The sequence below is a fragment of the Rhagoletis zephyria genome, unplaced genomic scaffold (assembly GCF_001687245.7).
Source record: "Rhagoletis zephyria isolate East Lansing unplaced genomic scaffold, Rhagoletis_zephyria_1.1 Rzeph_scaffold_00197, whole genome shotgun sequence".
NCBI classification, from domain to species: Eukaryota; Metazoa; Arthropoda; class Insecta; order Diptera; family Tephritidae; genus Rhagoletis; species Rhagoletis zephyria.
The window spans coordinates 92,075-112,471 of NW_016157281.1; the positions used below are offsets into that span (position 1 = coordinate 92,075).

General features: G+C 37.8%; 2 protein-coding genes across 4 annotated transcripts in view; both read right to left on the reverse strand.

Annotated features, from left to right (window-relative positions):
- Positions 1-20,397, reverse strand: part of dos (daughter of sevenless) — a 352,985-nt gene that overhangs the window by 78,521 nt on the left and 254,067 nt on the right. The gene's annotated exons all lie outside the window — the stretch shown is intronic.
- On the reverse strand, positions 5,915-9,268 carry LOC108358042 (uncharacterized). Of its 2 annotated transcripts, none has more exons than XM_017609170.1 (2): positions 7,557-9,268; positions 5,915-7,502 (listed from the first exon to the last, which is right to left on the reverse strand). In XM_017609170.1, exons 1-2 carry the CDS (start codon positions 7,744-7,746, stop codon positions 7,165-7,167), a joined length of 528 nt encoding a protein of 175 aa, XP_017464659.1. In that variant the 5' UTR covers positions 7,747-9,268; the 3' UTR covers positions 5,915-7,164. The 2 variants fall into 2 exon arrangements, with proteins under 2 accessions (XP_017464659.1, XP_017464660.1); XM_017609171.1 differs by having other exon boundaries at positions 5,915-7,196; positions 7,347-9,268.

Consider the following 20,397-nt stretch of genomic DNA (forward strand, 5'->3'; position numbering starts at 1 on the left):
ATCTGCCTCGGGAGACCAGGACAACAATAGCCCAACTTCGCTCTGGCTACTGCAGCAGGGTAAATTCCTACCTGAGTAGGTAAAATGCGGATGTGCCGAACGAATGTCCGGCATGCGGAGAGACCCCTCACGACTCTAAACATCTCTTCGCATGCCCGGAAAACCCCACAACCCTAACGGCGTCGTCCCTATGGACCGATCCCATAGAGGCTGCACGCTTCTTGGGGCTGCCGTTGGTGGAACTCGACGACAACGACTGAGATATCAGCCGATCTGGGCGGCGTTGTTTTAGCCGCTACAAACACAACAGCAAATGCGTTGGACGGTGCAAGGCAAGCAATGTGTGGGGCCTTGCAATGTCTACTACAGCTGCCATGTAAAGGAGCGCAAACTCGGAGTTGGATTTGTGGTGGGAGAGAGACTCCGTCGCCGAGTACTATCGTTCACCCCGATGGACGAGCGTCTAGCCACAATCCGCATCAAAGCGAGATTTTTCAACATCTCGCTCATCTGCGCCCATGCTCCGACGGAAGAGAAGGATGAGGCATCCAAGGATCTCTTCTATAAGCGCTTGGAGCGCACGTATGTGCGCTGCCCCCGTCATGATATCAAAATCGTGCTTGGCGACTACAATTCCAGGGTGGGCAAGGAAGGGATCTTTGGAACCACCGTCGGAAAAATCAGCCTCCACGACGAAACGTCCGACAACGGAGTGTGGCTGATCGACTTCACCGGGGACCGAAACATGGTAGTATGCAGTACTAGGTTCAAGCATAAAAAGATCCATCAAGCTACGTGGCTGTCTCCGGATCGAAAAACGAGAAACCATATCGATCATGTCGTGATAGACAGAAGGCACGCTTCCAGTGTTTTAGACGTACGCACACTCCGAGGCCCAAACATCGACTCGGACCACTATCTTGTTGCAGCCAGGAATTTGGCATCGCCTCAAGACTCATACGGCTGTGTTAAATGACGTTGCGCAATACCACCAGCCCCGTCAGAATTGGGAAAGACTTCTCCGAGCCATTTGCCACAAAACAGGGTTTCAAACATGGCGACTCCCTTTCATGTGACTTCTTTAATCTGATGTTGGAGAAGATAATAACAGCTGCAAAACTGAACCGCTCAGGAACAATTTACTACAAGAGCGTGCAATTTGCTGGCTTATGCCGATGACATCGACGTCATCGATAACAAAAACCGCGAAGTCTGTTCTGCCTTTTCCAAGTTGGATAGGGAAGCAAAGCGAATGTGTCTGGTGGTAAACGACGACAAGACGAAGTATCTCCTGTCATCAAACAAACAGTCAGCACATTCGCTCCTTAGCACCCACGTCACTGTTGATAGTTACAATTTCGAGAAAGTAGAGAATTTCGTTTACTTGGGAACCAGCATTAACACCGATAATAATGTCAGCATTGAAATCCAACGCAGAATCACTCTTGCCAACAAGTGCTACTTTGGACTGAGTAGGCAATTCAGGAGTAAAGTCCTCTTTCGACGTACGAAAACCATGCTCTATAAGTCACTCATCATACCCGTGCTGGTATATGGCGCAGAAGCATGGACAATGAGAACATCCGATGAGGCGGCTCATGGAGTGTTTGAGAGAAAGATTTTGCGGAAGATTTACGGGCTTTTACGCGTTGGCGACGGCGAGTACCGCAGATGATGGAACGATGAGCTGTATGAGCTTTACAACGACATGGACATAGTGCAGCGAATTAAAATACAGCGGCTCCGCAGGCTTAGCCATGCCGTTCGAATGGACACCGACGCTCCAGCTCTGAAAGTATTCAACTCGGAACCCACTGGTGGTAGCAGAGGAAGAGGGAGGCCCCCTCTGCGATGGAAAGATCAGGTTGAGAAGGGCTTGGCTTCACTTGGCGTTTCCAATTGGCGTCAGTTGGCACAGAAGAGAAACGACTGGCGTGCTTTGCTGAACTCGGCCAAAATCGCTTAGGCGGTTACAGCGCCAAAAAAGAAGAAGAAGAAGTATTATAGCGACTTTTGCTAGAGTAGCTAACATTTGATGCTATTTTTTTCAGAGTATATAAGGATTTTGCACTGTATTGTTATGAAACTACTTTAAATACTGGTACGTTAACCACCAAAAACTAAAAATCGAAAAAAAATTACATAGCGCAGTTTGCGAGTGGACTACTCGTATGTTTAGTAAGGTATTAAACATCGAGTTTTCGCAAGTATTTAAATTTTATTGCAGATGCCGATAGAATACCTATCCAGGTATTATATTTGTACGGCAAGGCTTTTCTTTAAGGCGTTAGACCCCTAAAAATGGGCGTGGCAATTTTAGGACTAAAGTTTGCAAAACGCAGATTTTATTGCGGATTTCGGCAGAATATCGCTTTGTTAACAACATATGTCCTACAACTTTTTCAATCCGCAATAAAAATTTACTTTTTACAAAAACCCGATGTCTAACACCTTACCAAATATATCTTAACATAAGTTTTCGAAAAAAATTAGAAAAAATTGTTGATTCTCACAAAAGAAACCATTTCGTCATAAAGAAAAATATTTTAAAAATAGTTCTTGAAAACCCCCCATTTTGTTGAACCAAGTATTTTATAGAGAATTAAACAAGGATATAATTTCAAATCCCTAATTTATTCGTCTTCATTATGCAAATCAACTTCAAAAAGTTCAACTGTTAATAGCTAAGTTAGCTTTAGGATAATCTTGACCATCTTGTATATAGAAATGTTAAGCCCGTTTCTTAGCTTTAGAATGACGTTAAGATGAAGTCTCTACATGATTAGTCAGAATCACGAAAAAATGCAAACGTTGACAGATCATATCTCCGAAGAAAAAAAAGGAGAAAAAATTCCTCGAAGACTTGTTAGCCTATTTCATGTATAGAACCCACAAAAAAAAATTTGAAGCGAATCGGAGACACGAAATAATTTTTTTTACGAAATCCGTCCGACTTAGTGGCTCATATATGGATCATATCTCAACTAAAACATTTACTTCATATCTTATCATTCTATCATATCTATCATTCATAAGCCACTCGTCTCTTTTGTAGAAATTTGAACAGGAGTATAAATAATCATAAAACGAAAAATTTTAAAATTGAAAACAAAAAATTATAAAAACTTATAAAATTCGTACCAATATTACGAGAAACAAACACATTCTCTAGTAATTTTATGAAGGTTTCACTTCTACCGGGTGAGCATCGTACAAATTTTTTTTTCTACAGTGAAGTCAGCACCTGAAAAATACGGTTTTTGAACGCATTCGTATGGCGATACATATTGTTGTCTCTGCAGTTTATCCTTGATATAAGTGGAACAAAATGCTCTCTAAAAAATAATTTATGCAACCTCACATACGCGGTTTTGCATTATCTTGATACGCGGTTTTGCATTTTGTTGATACGCGGTTTTGTACTTTAAACGACGAATTGGTTCTGTCCACGCCAGGGACCGCAAATAACGATTATCCTTTGAAATTTCAACTCAAAAAATCACGCGGAAAGAGAAATGCTACGTGCATAAGGAGTAAACCAATATCTTCAATCTATTATATATNTAATTTCAAATCCCTAATTTATTCGTCTTCATTATGCAAATCAACTTCAAAAAGTTCAACTGTTAATAGCTAAGTTAGCTTTAGGATAATCTTGACCATCTTGTATATAGAAATGTTAAGCCCGTTTCTTAGCTTTAGAATGACGTTAAGATGAAGTCTCTACATGATTAGTCAGAATCACGAAAAAATGCAAACGTTGACAGATCATATCTCCGAAGAAAAAAAAGGAGAAAAAATTCCTCGAAGACTTGTTAGCCTATTTCATGTATAGAACCCACAAAAAAAAATTTGAAGCGAATCGGAGACACGAAATAATTTTTTTTACGAAATCCGTCCGACTTAGTGGCTCATATATGGATCATATCTCAACTAAAACATTTACTTCATATCTTATCATTCTATCATATCTATCATTCATAAGCCACTCGTCTCTTTTGTAGAAATTTGAACAGGAGTATAAATAATCATAAAACGAAAAATTTTAAAATTGAAAACAAAAAATTATAAAAACTTATAAAATTCGTACCAATATTACAAGAAACAAACACATTCTCTAGTAATTTTATGAAGGTTTCACTTCTACCGGGTGAGCATCGTACAAATTTTTTTTTCTACAGTGAAGTCAGCACCTGAAAAATACGGTTTTTGAACGCATTCGTATGGCGATACATATTGTTGTCTCTGCAGTTTATCCTTGATATAAGTGGAACAAAATGCTCTCTAAAAAATAATTTATGCAACCTCACATACGCGGTTTTGCATTATCTTGATACGCGGTTTTGCATTTTGTTGATACGCGGTTTTGTACTTTAAACGACGAATTGGTTCTGTCCACGCCAGGGACCGCAAATAACGATTATCCTTTGAAATTTCAACTCAAAAAATCACGCGGAAAGAGAAATGCTACGTGCATAAGGAGTAAACCAATATCTTCAATCTATTATATATAATTCGCGAGGGCATTTTTTGTGGAGCCTAAAACATCTGCACCGTTCCCCTTGGCCTGTAGATGTGCAATAAGGTTTTATTTTTTCGAAAAGATTTGCCACCTGTTAAATAATTAAACTCAAGTTATTTACTAATCAATGCCCTCAGATCCGCACCGTCCGTTTGATTTTCAAAAGTGAGGTGTTGGATCGTCGAGCGTTTTCTACGATCGTGCAAACTAGCCAAGTAAAAACAGCTAAATCCAAATCGAGCAAAATAAATGGGCTGAGTAAGCTGGAAGCCAGCAGGTTAGTGGTCAACAATAGTCTGATTTATTATTTCCAAATTTCACCCTTATATACAATTTCCGTGTGCAAGTGAAAAACGCTAGTCCAAAATCAACTTCAAAAAAGATAAACAAGTGTAACGCTATTTGCACTTAGTATCAATACATGTTGTTGGTAATTAGAACGGGTAAAATCAACGGAGTTCAATATTAACTTAAGCATGCATATCATGTACTATATGTTTGTATGTATGTTCGCTAAACTAAGATACAATGCATGTTTGTGTATATGTTCGCTAAGCTAAGATGCAATACAAGTGAGTGTGTATTTTCGCTGGACTACATAACTGAGAAGAGTGGTTAAAAGATATCGATGCTAACAACTTACATATGTAAGAACATTTAGCGGTATGACTTAATGCAATAATAAGGTGAATGACTTTGCGTAGCTGACCTTGATAGTTAGTTTAGGTAATTAGCTAACAAGTAAGTAAATAGAAGGTAAGTAGAAATACAGCTGATGCAGATGTTCCCAACCATGACCCAACATCCCAGGCCGGTTAAAAGGCCTTTCAAACAGGTAGCACTGCCAATTTATGAACTGGGCGCCGAATTATTCCTCTTGGTGTTCGAATGTCAACCACACGGATTCGAGAGTCCTTTCCTGGTATACAATTGATTACTCTCCCAAGATGCCATTTCTGTGGTGGTACGTTGTCTTCGTGGATGATGACCATTGTGTTTTCGTTGATGTTGAGACGATCCGAAAACCACTTTGAGCGTGCTTGAAGCTCATTAACATATTTGTGAGACCATCTTTTCCAAAATGCTTGCTTAATGCGTGTCACTTGGGTCCATCGCTGCAAGTTGTCTATATTAGTTGATATGATTTTCTCCGGAAGAGCTTGTAGGGATCTGCCAATGATGAAATGTGCACGTGTCAGTGCCTCGTAGTCGCTTGGGTCTGCTGATAATGGTGATTTCGGCCGGGAATTAAATACCGCCTCTATTTCTACCGGAACTGTCGATAACTCTTCAAATGTCAGTCTAGCTCTGCCAATGCTGCGGTTGAGATGACCCTTCGCTGACTTGACTGCCGCCTCCTATATACCGATAAAATGAGGTGCTCTAGGGGATATAAAATAAAAGTTGATAAATTCATTAGCCCAGTAATTTATGATTGCATTTTTATTTTCATGTTTGAATAGAAATGCCTTTAAATCTGCAAGTTTACTACAAGCGCCGACAAAGTTTTTAGCATTGTCGCAATAAATGTCAGAGGGTAGGCCTCTTCTCCCAATCATTCTCTTTAGTGATGACAAAAATACGTCTGTAGATAAGTCGGTTACGGTTTCGATATGCACTGCCTTTGATGCAAGGCATACGAAGATCGCGATATACGCCTTGTAAGGTGTCTTGCCACGAATCCGTAAGTAAACGTTGACTGGTCCACAGAAGTCGATGCCACAGCGCGCGAAGGGGCGTGATGGAGTAAGCCGCTCGAGTGGTAAATGTCCCATGACATGTTGTAAAATTTTTGGTTTGTATCGTACGCAGTGTATGCATGACCTCACGATCCGCCTTGCCACGTAGCGTGAGTTTATTATCCAAAATTGTATTCTTATCAATGCTACGAGTGCCTTAGGTCCAGCGTGGTAGTTTTTCCGATGAAGATGCCGAACATATTGTAAAACGAACTCGCATTTGCTGGGCAGAAGTATTGGATGCTTCCTTTCCTCATGAATGTCTGCCAATTCCAGTCGTCCACAAACTTTTAATAGAAGAAACCCTTCAGTTGACTCTAAGAAAGGATTTAAGAAACGCAGCGGGCTACTAGTCGGTCGATCTTTCTGCAAAAGATGAATTTCATTAGAAAAATGTTGTTGCTGAAAATTCCAAACTATGCATAGTAAGGCGCGATGCAGCTCCTGTGGTGAAAGTGGCTCCGTGTTGCTCGAGGTAACAGTGTCTTAATTTCTTGATGTAACGGAAAATCCAGGCATCCAATCGAAGGTTACTAACGTACGAACTGCGATGGTTGATGATTTCTAAAATGTAGTTGGTACTTACAACCGATTTAAATGCTGATTTCCATTTTTCACTTTCAATGACTTCCAGGTCTAGGCTATCGCACTTATTCCGCGGCCAGTTTTCCATCTCCTTGTATAAAAACTTGGGGCCATCATACCACGTTCTTGCGCATGAAACCGTCTCAAAGCTGTAACGTATGAGTCACCCAAACAACTAGGATCATCCTTCAAGGGCAATCTTACCACTATTCTGCCACAGGATTTTCTGGAGACTGTATTGAGATATAATCATTCGCAACTGTGCTGTTCACGATTCCAAGGATTCGCGGTGTTAGCAACTTCCTCCAATTTCCACAATTACTCCAACCTTGCATCCAGAGATTCATTAGCTGTAAGTAAACATGAAGGTTTGATTGAGTTATTAGTTGTTTGATATCGTCCGGACACGACCCATCCTAACAGCGTTTTTTGCAGTATTGGCAAATTAGTTCCTAGTTTAATTTGAACGACAGACAGTAGGCTGGAAAACGTTTCAGTACCTAACAACAAGTCGACCTTCCCTGGCACGTGGAATTCCTCATCTGCCAATGTAGTATTCCCTGGGATGTTCCATGAAGAAATGTCGATTTCTGGATCCGGTTGATAGGCAATGTGGGTTGTGATGCAGAAGGTCAATGGCAGCTCGAAACCAATGACTACCGATTTGATATTAGTTGTTGTTTTATACTTGATATTGGTCGACGACTTACCAATACCTTGGATTTCAATATACTGCTTACTTCTTGACAACCTCAATTTTTGCGAAAATTCATCCGTGATGAAGTTGACCTGGGAACAGGAGTCCAACAGTGCCGTACCCAATTTGTAGTTGCCAGATGAGTCACGAACCCAAACCTTTGCAGTTGCAAGAATGATGTTATCAATGGACGAGTTGTTCATATGTGTATGTACAGTAGCCTCCGTTGTTGAATATGAAGGACTTGTGGCTTGGTGGTTTGGTGCTGATCCACGATGAAGTAAAGTGTGGTGTTGCCTTTGACAAACCTTGCACCGATGCGATGATGGAAAATGCGTTGCTTGATGCCCCTTTGAAAAGCAATTGATACACAGACCAAACCTCTTTGCATTATCAAAGCATTGAGCGATGCTAAACGCCTTGAAGCGTTCGCAATTCAAAGGTTTATGGCCTGAATTGGAACAAATTGGACATGGTGTGTTGGAGCAAGAAAAAGCGTATCCTCGTTGCTGGCTCTTTGGCTTGCTTGATGGCGATTTGTTGGTAACAGGGTTGCAGGTGTGAGCGCTGTCAATCGACTCCAAATACTGGCAGTGTCTCTCCAATACCCTAGTGCAGTCTTCCCATGTGGGCAATGATTTGAAATCTAGTGATTATTTCCACTTCTTGTTGGTTTGTTCATCGGACTTCTGCAAAACTAAATATATTAGCATAGCTTGTGATATTTGCATGTCAGTACCGAGCGACAAGAGAGATCCATAAATTGCTGAAGCCTTGTCGATAAGACTTCTAAGCTGAACACCATTTGTTTTAGTAACAACTGGTAGTTCGAACAATGATGAAATATTTTCCAAAAAAATTAGTGTCTTATTATCATAGCGAGCCTTTAGCCTATCCAATGCCTTTGGATAACTCTCATTTGTTACCTGAAATGCGTCCACTGTTTCCAACGCATGACCTTGAAGGCAATTCCCCAGGTGGTTACTTAAGTTTGGGTGGACGACGGAAGGCAAACCAGTAGCGGCGGTGTAAAGGTGGTGAAACAGGAGTCCAGAAGAGACCAGTGGAGACCAGAAAACTGGTGCTGCTGGGCAACGGTTATGGCAATTAGGTTCCAGTGTTCAACGCGGATGATAACGTCCAGCCGTGTAGTCCAATGGTGAAGTCCCGTGCTGACCACCAAGTGTCCACGAAATACCAGATGCGAATACTTACTCGAGCCCCACGTTGGGCGCCAAAATGTTGGATCGTAGAGCGTTTTCTACGATCGTGCAAACTAGCCAAGTGAAAACAGCTAAATCCAAATCGAACAAAATAAATGGCCTGAGTAAGTTGGAAGCCAACAGGTTAGTGGTCAACAATAGTCTGATTTATTATTTCCAAATTTCACCCTTATATACAATTTCCATGTGCAAGTGAAAAACGCTAGTCCAAAATCAACTTCAAAAAAGATAAACAAGTGTAACGCTTTTGCACTTAGTATCAATACATGTTGTTGGTAATTAGAACGGGTAAAATCAACGCAGTTCAATATTTACTTAAGTATGCATGTATGTATGTATGTTCGCTAAACTAAGATACAATGCATGTTTGTGTGTATGTTCGCTAAGCTAAGATGCAGTACAAGTGAGTGTGTTTGTTCGCTAAGCTAAGATGCAATACAAGTGAGTGTGTATGTTCGCTGGACTATGTAGAGAAGAGTGGTTGAAAGAGATCGATGCAAATAACTTACAGTATCGGTCATATCTATAGCACGCCATTTCAAAGTGATATTGTGTGCCACTTATGTTTATTTATTTATTTTTAAGAATTTTCAATTAAAATACAGTTCTTTCTCTAACAAACCCCATATAAACCCAAGTTTAACAATTTGTAGAAAACTTCAAAAAAGTGCAACAAATTTACACCTAAGTTTCAAACTTTTTTCTCGGAAGTGTTAGAATTTTTTTGAGTACACAGTTTTTTAGCCACTGAAATTTTGGTCTGATAATGTGCAAATTTCAAGTGGCTACGAATTACCGTTAGTTTTTTAGATTTTTTTTTGTCGCATTGGCTCCCATATAATGAATAAACTCAATTTATTTGTATATGGATGAAAACCGCAACACCTTTGGCCAATAAAATTCTAAAAAATCAACGGTAACTTTCAGCCACTTGAAACTTGCACATTGTCAGGCTAAAATTGATTGGGCTATAAAACTGTGTATTCCGAAAAATCCTAACACTTCCGAGAAAAATGTTTGAAATTAAGGTGAAAATTTGTTGCACTTTTTTGAAGTTTTCTACAAATTATTAATCTTGGGTTTATATGGGGTTTGTTAGAGAAAAAACTGTATTTTAATTGAAAATTCTTAAAAATAAATAAATAAACATAAGTGGCACACAATATCACTTTGAAATGGCGTGCTATAGATATGACCGATACTGTACATATGTAAGAACATTTAGCGGTATAACTTAATGCAATAATAAGGTGAATGACTTTGCGTAGCTGACCTTGATAATTAGCTAACAAGTAAGTATATAGAAGGCAAATATAAATACAGACATGGGCGTAGCCAGGTAGGGGCAAATTTTCCTTATATATATATAAAATAGTACCCTGAAATGCCAGCTTAATAGGGTCGAGCCCCCCTAAATTTCATTCTGGCTACGCCGATGAATACAGCTGATGCAGGTGTTCACAACCATGACCCAACATGAGGTACCAAATTAAAGGGCTTAGGGCGTGGATGTTCAAAAAGGTTTAACTTTTTCGAAAAGAGTTGCCACCTCTTAAAAAATTAAGTTCAAAACAATACGCGAAGGCATTTTTTGTTCCGCATAAAAGATCTGCACCGTTCGTTCGACTTTCAAAAATGGGGTGCCAAATTAAGGCGCTTGGCCTGTAGATGTGTTAACTGGTTTTATTTTTTCGACAGGCGTTGCCAACTGATAAAAAACTGCATTCAAATAATTTAATAATCAAAGCCATCAGATCCACACCGTTCGTTCGATTTTCAAAAGTGATGTGCCAAATCAAAGGGCTCTGGCTGTAGGTGTACAATAAGGTTTAGCTTTTTCAAAAAGAGTTGCCACCTTTTAAAAAATTAAGTTCAAATTATTCAAAAAGCTAAACCAATTATTGCAAAATGGGCATAAATGGAAAAAGTTTTTAAAATCTTTGTTTCTTAACTTAACTTTATGAGGGTTGCCACCTGTTAAAAAAATCAAATTCAATTTGAATTAGGGGAATTAGGTGATAGAAATATGTATTTGTGCCAGACGGTAAAGGTTAAGTATGTAGTAGTTTGTAAACATTTTGAAGAGGGTTGCCACCTGTTTGAAAAGTCTAATTTATATGAAGTATTAAAATATGGACTTCAAGCGAATGAATCTTAAGAGATCTTTAGTCGGAACGTTTAGAATATTTTTAAAGTTTTTGAAGAGGGATGCCACCTGTTTAGAAATTAAATTCAAATTATTTAAATAGTTTAATCAATATTTACCAATTGCGTACCAATCGCAGTAGTTCTGAAAATACTTTATTTCTTAACTGCGTGTAGAAGGGTTGCCACCTGTTTAAATAATCAAATTCAATTTGAATTAAGGCAATGGGGTAATAAAAATAGGTATAACAATATGGGTGTCAGACGAAAGAGATTTAAGAAGATTTTAGATTGAGAACATATTTTTAATAGGGTTGCCACCTGTTCGAAAAGTCTAATTTTATTCAATTATCGATATAAAACTAAAAAGTGTTACGAAATCTTAGTTTGTACATTGAGAATATATTTTATGAGTTTGAGGCGGGTTGCCACCTGTGTAAAAAGTTATCAAACAAAAAAGTATTAGCAAATCTTAGTTTAAACATTAGGAATAATTTAAAGCGTTTGAGGAGGGTTTCCACCTGTTTAAAAAGTTAAATTGAAATTATTTATTAAATCGGGTGAATTATTAAAAAATGGAAATAAAACGAAATGATTTTGAAAAGGCTTTATTTCTAAACTATATGTAAGAGGATCGCCTCTCTTAAGACTTCAAATTTAACTCAATGCATCGTTTTTAAAAGTCGAATACTTACACATGTATTTATATGAAATATTGCACAAACACTAGGAGTGTCAAAAGGAAAAGGTTCTTAAAAAAAAAAAATATTTCAAATTAAGGTTCCGCGACCCCAGCTTCGTCTAAAACACACTTTTTTAACAATTATGTTTCATTTATTAGAAATCTGTATCGTAGAGTTTTGACCGTTTTTTTTTAACTTGGTGCTGCCACTTCTAAAAATACGACAGGTCATGTAATATTTCACACGCTTACTTCAAGGTTAGAAAGCCAACATTCTGCAGATCTGCTAAAAGCATTATATATACGTACGTGGTATGTCGAGGAAATGCTTCGCGTTAGGGCTCCATCTATTATTTCATTGCCATAGTTATACTCAAAGCGCGTATCTATATGTGATACCCATAGTATAGGACGACAATATTATTTGTTTGTTGTAACGGTTTCACAATTGCAATTTTAATGTATGTCAAATCAGAGCGTTTCGTTAAAGATTTGGCTGCTTGATATAAACAAGTTTAGTAATCCAAGTGGTTGTGAATTTAATAAGTGAAAATTAACAATTTATACGTATGTATGGTGTATGAACGAAGAAAAATTCTGTGAACATTATACATAAGCATACTTAAAGAACAACAACATCGCAAAAATATAGAAAAAAAAAGGTTTTTTCTTAACAGCGGTCGTCCCTCGGCAGACAATGGCAAACCTCCGAGTGTATTTCTGCCATGAAAAACAGCTTCTCATAAAAATACAATCGCCGTTCGGAGTCGGCGTAAAACTGTAGGTCCCTCCGCTTTGTGTGACACCATCAAGGCGCACGGCACAAATTGGAGGAGAAGCTTGGCCAAACACTAACATATGTGTAAGCGCCAATCTATTATTATTATTATTATACTTAAAGAATCGTTGCAGGTAAGTACGGCATTAAAATGTGATTTCAAAGATTTTTCAATCTCGGTTTAAACAGTCATGCCTCGACAGAGAAGGCGGAGGAATTTATCTGGAAGGGTTGGTCGGAATACCAACCGTAGTCGAATGAGGAGTTCGCAAGCTTCCAGAGGGTCACAAGCGAGTACATATAAATTAGCTCTTAGCGCTGCTCGGCCTGATTTAAATGACCTTGGGTTGCTAAGAGAAAGGTGTGCATATTGTAGAGCCTTTCATTTTGAAACTACAACAGTTAAAAGCGAACTTGGCTCATGTTGTCATAATGGCAAAGCTAAACTTTCGCCATATGTTCAATCGCCATTACTTAAAAACCTGTTAGTCCGAAATGATGAAAAATCAAAAAATTACCAACAAAATATTCGTTCTTTTAATGCTGCTTTTTCAATGATGAGTTCAAGTACAGTAGTTGAAAAATGTAGCTCCGATGGGCCTTATTATTATAAAATTAATGGCCATGTACACCATCGTATTGGAACTTTGAAGCCAAACTCAGAAAGGCGACCAGTTTATGCTCAAATTTATATGTATGACACCGAAGAAGCTACTAGAATTAGAGGAAGAAATCAAGGACTGTGATCTTGGTAGTATGTTACAGCTGTCGGAGTACCTTCAGGAACATAATCCATTTTCGCAAATATTCCGAAGTGTAAAAACTGTTATGGAACAACTGCAACCATCGCAACATAAGAATCTGAGAATGATTAGGGGTATTCTCTGAGTTTTGCAAAGCCCTTGCAAGGTGCACGGATTGTACGGTTTGAAAAGCTGTCCCATACGAAAACCGGTTTTTACCGTGCAATCCGTGCAATCTGTGCACCGTGCAAGGGCTTTGCAAGACTCAGAGAATACCCCTATTGTTTTCGCTTTTCAATTTGCCTATAGCAAATGATGTTGCAGCAGTTTTTAAAGCAGACGACGGATGTCCCGTTGGCGAAAGGGATCTTATTGTATACCCTGTTGGTGGTGGACTTAGAAGTGTTGAATGCCAGCACTCATGTGTGGACCCTATGGCATATCCTCTTCTCTTTCCATTTGGCGACGAGGCGTGGCATCGAAACATGGCTCACGAAGGAAATCACGCCACAGCGGTTCGTAATAAGTTAACGCAATCGCAATATGCGTCCCATCGTCTTGCAATAAGAGAAGGGTTCAGCACTCTTCATAGATCCCAGAAACTTTTTTTGGCTTGGATTGTTGACATCTTCACACGAATTGAAGGGGAGCGTTTATCATTCATTCGTTCACAGCAAGAACTTCTTAGAGCTGAGCAATATCTGAATTTGCATGATGCTTTAAGAAATAGAGCTCAAAATTTTGGTTTACGTATAGGTAAACAGGTTATTTTGCCAAAAACTTTTCCAGGCAGCTACAGAAATTTGCATTTTAATTATTTAAATGCAATGAGTATCGTTCGTGAATTCGGCAAGCCGGATTTATTCATAAAATTTACATGTAACCCTAATTGGAACGAAATCAAATCAAATATGGAGTGTGGTGAGCATAGCATGAGCATTGAATAATAATTTGAATCGACGGTTCAACAAAACGTGGTTGTCTTTTATCTCAAAAGCGGGACCAAACTCATCTTATAAATTTGTTTAAGTGAATTTCAAGTACATTTACAAAACTTTTCTAGCGTGTCCAGTTTTTGCAAAAAAAAAAATTTGTAGTTCGAAAATAGCAAATTTCAAATATTTTTTAAATAGAATTTAGACTTAATTTTTCCTAGGAAAAACCTGCCTATCAATGAATTGCCAATTCGTCTGAAGGATTCTATCTTATGTCGATGAGTTGAGCAGAAATAAATGAAAAATTACACACAAAAACTCAGTTCTTCAATATTTTTTCACACATACGAAAATCTTAGTATGTATATGAACCTACTAGAACTTGAAGGGAGATCTCCCTATGTGAGGAATAAAAGAGTACTCCTCCCCTTAACCTGATTTCTGAGCAATAAGGGAGATTTGTCGGTTTTGTACTCCTTTATTACTCGTTTAGGAATCAAATAGATCTCCTAAGCGAGCGACGAAATAATACTCCCTGAGGCATGATTTGGGACCAATAAACGAGATTTATCGGTTTTGCCCTCCTCTATTGTTTGCTTAGGAGCGTAATGAGAGATCTCCTAAGCGAGCAATTAAAGAATGCTACCTGAGGCATGATTTGGGACCAATAAACGAGATTTATCGGTTTTGCCCTCCTCTATTGTTTGCTTAGGAGCGTAATGAGAGATCTCCTAAGCGAGCAATTAAAGAATGCTACCTGAGGCATGATTTGGGAGAAATAAGTGAGATTTGTCGGTTTTGTACTCCGTTATTACTCGCTTAGGAGCAGAAAGTGATGTCTCCTAGTCGAGAAATCCAAGATTATTCTTTTTGATTGATAGGAGAGCAATACGCACCTCGTTCAAAAGAAAGTTTGTGTTTTCGGAAAAATTTACCATAGAAAAAAAGGAAATAATTCTTATAGACGCATAAGGAGGACACAATAATTTAATTTGGATGGCACACAGATTTTAATAAAAGTCCGTTGGTATGTACTGTAACTTTTGTTTAAATATATTAAGTATTGTATTGCTTATAAATAATATACCGTTAAATACTTTTCAGATTGCGCAAATTAGTGTCAGCATTTAAGTGTGACGCCCGGGTTTAAACATCGCATGGGTGACAAAGATGTCAGATATCTAAGCAAAGTCACCTTCACAATTACCCGCTTGGTGGATTCCTGAACAGGCAAGCATCCTTGACACCCAGGAAATCATATACGAGTACATACTTATATGTGCATATAGGTGCATATAATTCAAATCTTATCTTACCGTTTTGTTATTATTATGTTTTACTTTCATATGATTTCTCTGCAATATAATTCTAAAATTAAGCAATTATGTAAGACGTATCATTTATGTTTTATCTGATCTCGTACTTATATCTGTTAAGATCTTGTAATATTGCAGAAATGCACGTGGTTAAAAAGTTATATAAAAAAATTTAATAAATAGCAAAATCTATTTGGCTATTGTAAAATGTTCGTTATCATTGCTCTCTTATTACTCCTACAGGAGGCTTTCGGGATGCCTCTAATGGGAGCACTACTTTATTGCTCGTTCGGGAGGAATATGGGATGTTTTCTATGTGCACTCCCTTGTTGCTTTTTGGGAGGTAACTATGTGAGTACTCCCGTATTGCTCCATTAGGAGGTTTGTGGGATGATAATTCTGTGTGTGCTCCCCGATTGCTCGTTTAGGAGGTAAAAGGGATTACTCCCCCTCCTAGGACATCCAATGTTAAAGGGAGTATACAAATTACATGCTTATACACAGAAGCATAGGGAGCAATGGGAGGTATTCGTATACTCCCAAGGGAGTACTCACCGAGCAATCGTACGATGCTCCCAAGTTTTACTGGGAATATATTTTGAAAACGAATTGAGTGTTTTTTTAATTTTTCACTAACTTCTACTCAATCCATCGACAAGAGGTAGAATCCATCAGACGAATTGAAGTTTCATTAGTACGTGCTCTTTTCGGTAAAATTACATACAAATTATATTTTTAAATTTTTTTTTAATTTTCGCAGTTTTTTAACACTTCAACAATTTTTTACTCAAAAGCCGGACGTGCTAGAAAAAAAAATCGATCAGATACGATTGGTCCTGTTTTTGAGATAAAATACGAAAGATATGAATTTTTTAGAACCGAGCTATACGAGTATTCATTGATTTGTTATTTGTTTTTTATTACTACATATACATATGTAGGTGAACAACCGTGTTACAGGCCCGATCTAATTGCGCGGGTTTTTCAGTTAAAGCTACACTGTCTTCTCGATAACACAAATAAAAAGCATATTTTTGGAAAAGTTGCAGCTATAATATATACAATAGAGTTTCAGAAATGGGGCCTTACCCATGCTCATATACTTATATCTTTAGACAATGATGATAAATTCCACGGCACGTGCGCTATTGATAACATTCTATGCGCTGAAATACCGTTCGCAGGAGAGGATCCCCAGCTTAATGATTTAGTGGCCCGACACATGATCTATGGCCCATGTGGTTGCTTTAATGCTAATTCTGTTTGTATGCGTGATGGTTCCTGCACAAAAAATTTTCCTAAAGAGTTTGCCTCTCATACACGTGATAATGTCAATGGATATCCAGTATGTAGGAGAAGGGATACTAAAATCTGTGTGGAAAAAATGGCGTATCCGTTGATAACAGCTTTTTAGTCCCATACAACAAATATTTGCTTCGAAAGTACCAAGCACATATTAACGTTGAAGTTTGCACGACAGTGAAAAGCATTAAATATATCTACAAGTACATTTACAAAGGTTTCGATTCAGCTTCAATTATGTTTCAGAATGAAGGTGCTCTTAATTACGACGAAATTGTGGGATATCTTACTGCTAGATGCGTTGGCTCTGCTGAGGCAGTATGGCGTATTTTTGAGTACGAAATGCATTTTTAATCATACAAAGTTATTCCTCTCGAATGCCATCTTGAAAATTTACAACGTATAACAATTAGGGTCGGCGAAGAAGAGCGCGTTTTGAATCAAAGCTATTCTAAACTTATGGCTTGGTTTAAACTAAGTAGAGAAATGGTTGAGGCTAGGGAATATCGTTATATCGATATACCTTACCACTACATAAGGCATCCCCAAACGAAATCTTGGAAAGATCGTCACAGAGGTTCTAATAAAATTGTTACGCGATTAAATGTTGTTTCTGCTTAAGATCCAGAGCTCTACCACCTTCGTATTTTACTTCTTCATGTAAATGGAGCGAAAGACTTCAGAGAATTGCGAACTGTGGATGGCCATGTATATGCAACATTTAGAGAAGCCGCTATTGCTCTTGGCATTGCATCAAGTTCAACTCATTATTTTGAGAAGAAGCGGCCCTCTTTTATTCCCCACGTAAAATACGTGAATTATTCGCCATATTGTTCCTTCCGAATCGGTGGATTTGTGGCATTATTTTAAAGACAACTTTGTGGAAGATTTTATTTATCAAGGTCTTTCCGAGGGCGACGCAATAAATGCTGCTTTACTGGAAATAGATGAAATACTAATAACGCATAATACCTGCTGTGAAGAGCTCGGGCTTACAAAACCAGCTCGGAATAACTACGCAAGACAATTGAACACTCATGCAGGGCAATATAAAATCGACTTTGATGAAATGTACAACAAAGCCACACGCAATAAATGCTGCTTTACTGGAAATAGATGAAATACTAATAACGCATAATACCTGCTGTGAAGAGCTCGGGCTTCCAAAACCAGCTCGGAATAACTACGCAAGACAATTGAACACTCATGCAGGGCAATATAAAATCGACTTTGATGAAATGTACAACAAAGCCACAAATGAGCAGAAATTCGTAATTGATAGAGTTTTGAGTGCGCTTCATAGAAGCGAAAATCGTAGCAACGTATTTTACCTTGATGCACCGGCAGGCTGCGGAAAAACATTCATCCAAAAAGCCTTACTTGCAAAGGTAGCGAGCGAAGGTCAAACAGCTATCCCTGTAGCGTTTACTGGTATTGCGGCAAGCTTAGCTGAAGGAGGACGTACCTTGCACAATCAATTCAAACTTCCTATACCTCTACTGGAGACGTCTGTATCAGGTGTGAAGCCTAATTCTTCGCACGGCAGATACCTCGATGGCGCGAAACTTATAATCATTAATGAAGCGAGTATGATACCTGCTATAGCTCTAAAACAGGGATCACACGATTTGTACATTTGTACACAAAATGCCAAATTTAGATTTGTCCACATTTGCGCATTTGGATAGCGATGTACAAATGATTTGTTTTGCGATCAGACGATTTGGCTGCCAAAGATCCAAATGATTTGGCACACATTTGCGCACAGCAGTAAAGTGACAAATATTGTCCACATTCATTCACACAATTTAACCATTTGGTCATAAAAACTTAAACAGCTGATCCGGTGTCAACCATATTTTTGCATTTATGATTTCGTGAGATTTGAAGTGAAATATACAAAAATAATATATACGCACAGGTACTCGGAATTTTGAATACACCCTCAAAATCTGGGCTGAAAGTAAAAAACGCGTTTTTCATAGGTTGAAGCATATACTTCCTCGTAACTTTATTACATATGCCATTTAAGAGAAAACATTTTGTCGTCTACAACCATTTATAAATGGTTAATCTGTCTTGAGAATGGGCACCCAATGTATGTATACTAGTTAACAAAATAGTCGGACAAATAGTAATTTAAAATGAAAAAATGTTAAAAATTAAAATTTTCCATATACTCTGTAAGATTCCTTTCAGTGATCGGACTTCTACCACATTGTTGTAGATCTGCCACTTTTTAGAGCACATCTACCACACAAGGTTTGAAATCTACCTACATATTGTTTTTAAGTAGTTTTATTTTTGCTCAACATAATTTTCTTAATTTTAAGAGCAAAAATTGTCCAACACTAAACCCTAACAGGCAGAATGGGAGGATAAAACAAACTGTAAAATAGTAAATTTTCTCAATATTCAACTTTTCGACATCAAACGTGGTCTTATTGTGTTAAATTGCAAAATATATGATTTATAAAAAGAATTAATAGCGAAAATGATAAAAACCGGCGAATTTTGTGAAAGGATTAGCAAATTTCAGTGCATCTCAAAATTTTAAAGCGTTTTCTACTTTTACTTTTACTTGAACTTGAGAATTGTCAAAATCTGCAAATCCCAAGTAGCATTTCTGGGACGAGCCACATTTGTTCGCTACATCGTGATGTGATAAAAATAAAAGCTGGCAGCACTCCGCAAGGTTGCAGAAATCTTTCAAAATATGTTCGAAACTGTCAAGGAAAAAAATTGCCAAAACTCAACGCAATTTTTATCAACTTCAATCTTGCACTTTATTATAGTACAAGTAATTTTTAGCAAAAAAATCCGACTTCAACTCTCATATAAAAAAATATATATATATATATTTATATATCTCATGATCCACTGATCGGATCTTAACCAGATTAGTATGGGACCACCTCTGAGACACTACCTTTCCGAGGCAAAAAGAATTATCGGTTGACGTGGTCCAAAGTTATGCGGTAACATACATAAAAAATAAATAAAAATAAAAATAAATATTCCAACAAACTGATAACCTCCTCCTTTTTTGGAAGTCCGTTAAAAATTAATTTTGTTTTAGATTATAATTAAAGTGTTTGCAATTTAGGTGAAACCTTGCAGATTTTTTTTGATTTTTGTACACAGTTTGATCCAAAACCTGAGATCTACCACTTTTTTTTTTCCAGATTCTACAACAAAATTTTTTTTTTTAAGTCCGAAAACTGATTCCTTTGCCATTTCTTAAGATAAATTATCAATTTAAACATTGTTGAAAGCAGCGAAATGTCTTATCTTGAATCGCATACATATATACGTATTTTTCACCGGGTAAACAGAAATAAAGTTACGAGCAAGTATGCCTGTGCGTCACCCTTTGATAAACGCGGTTTTTGACCTTAAGCCCAGATTTTGAGGGTGTATTTAAAATTCTGGGTATGCAGATTTTACTGCTTGAATATACCTTCAACAAGTATGAACCTCGAAAAAACTATATATATTTTTTTTTTGTCACACAGTGTAATTTAGATCGTCTTTAATAATCTGTATATCGTAGTTTAAAGTACAAAACCGCGTATCAACAAAATGCAAAGCCGCCTATCTGAGGCTGAATAAATTATTATCTAGATAGTCAAAACACTCATATTTCAAAATGGTTCTCTTTTTTATAAAGCAATCGCATTTCTGGATAGTATATTTCAGGACGAATGGATAAGGATTGAGCCAACAGCTT

Excerpts from the sequence above, each read along its gene's own strand:
- LOC108358042 (XM_017609170.1), bottom strand. The coding sequence starts at position 7,746 with ATGAACAACTCGTCCATTGATAACATCATTCTTGCAACTGCAAAGGTT. Across the intron at positions 7,503-7,556 it reads TATTGAAATCCAAGGTATTG|TCATTGGTTTCGAGCTGCCA; the intron begins GTAAGTCGTCGA and ends TCAAATCGGTAG.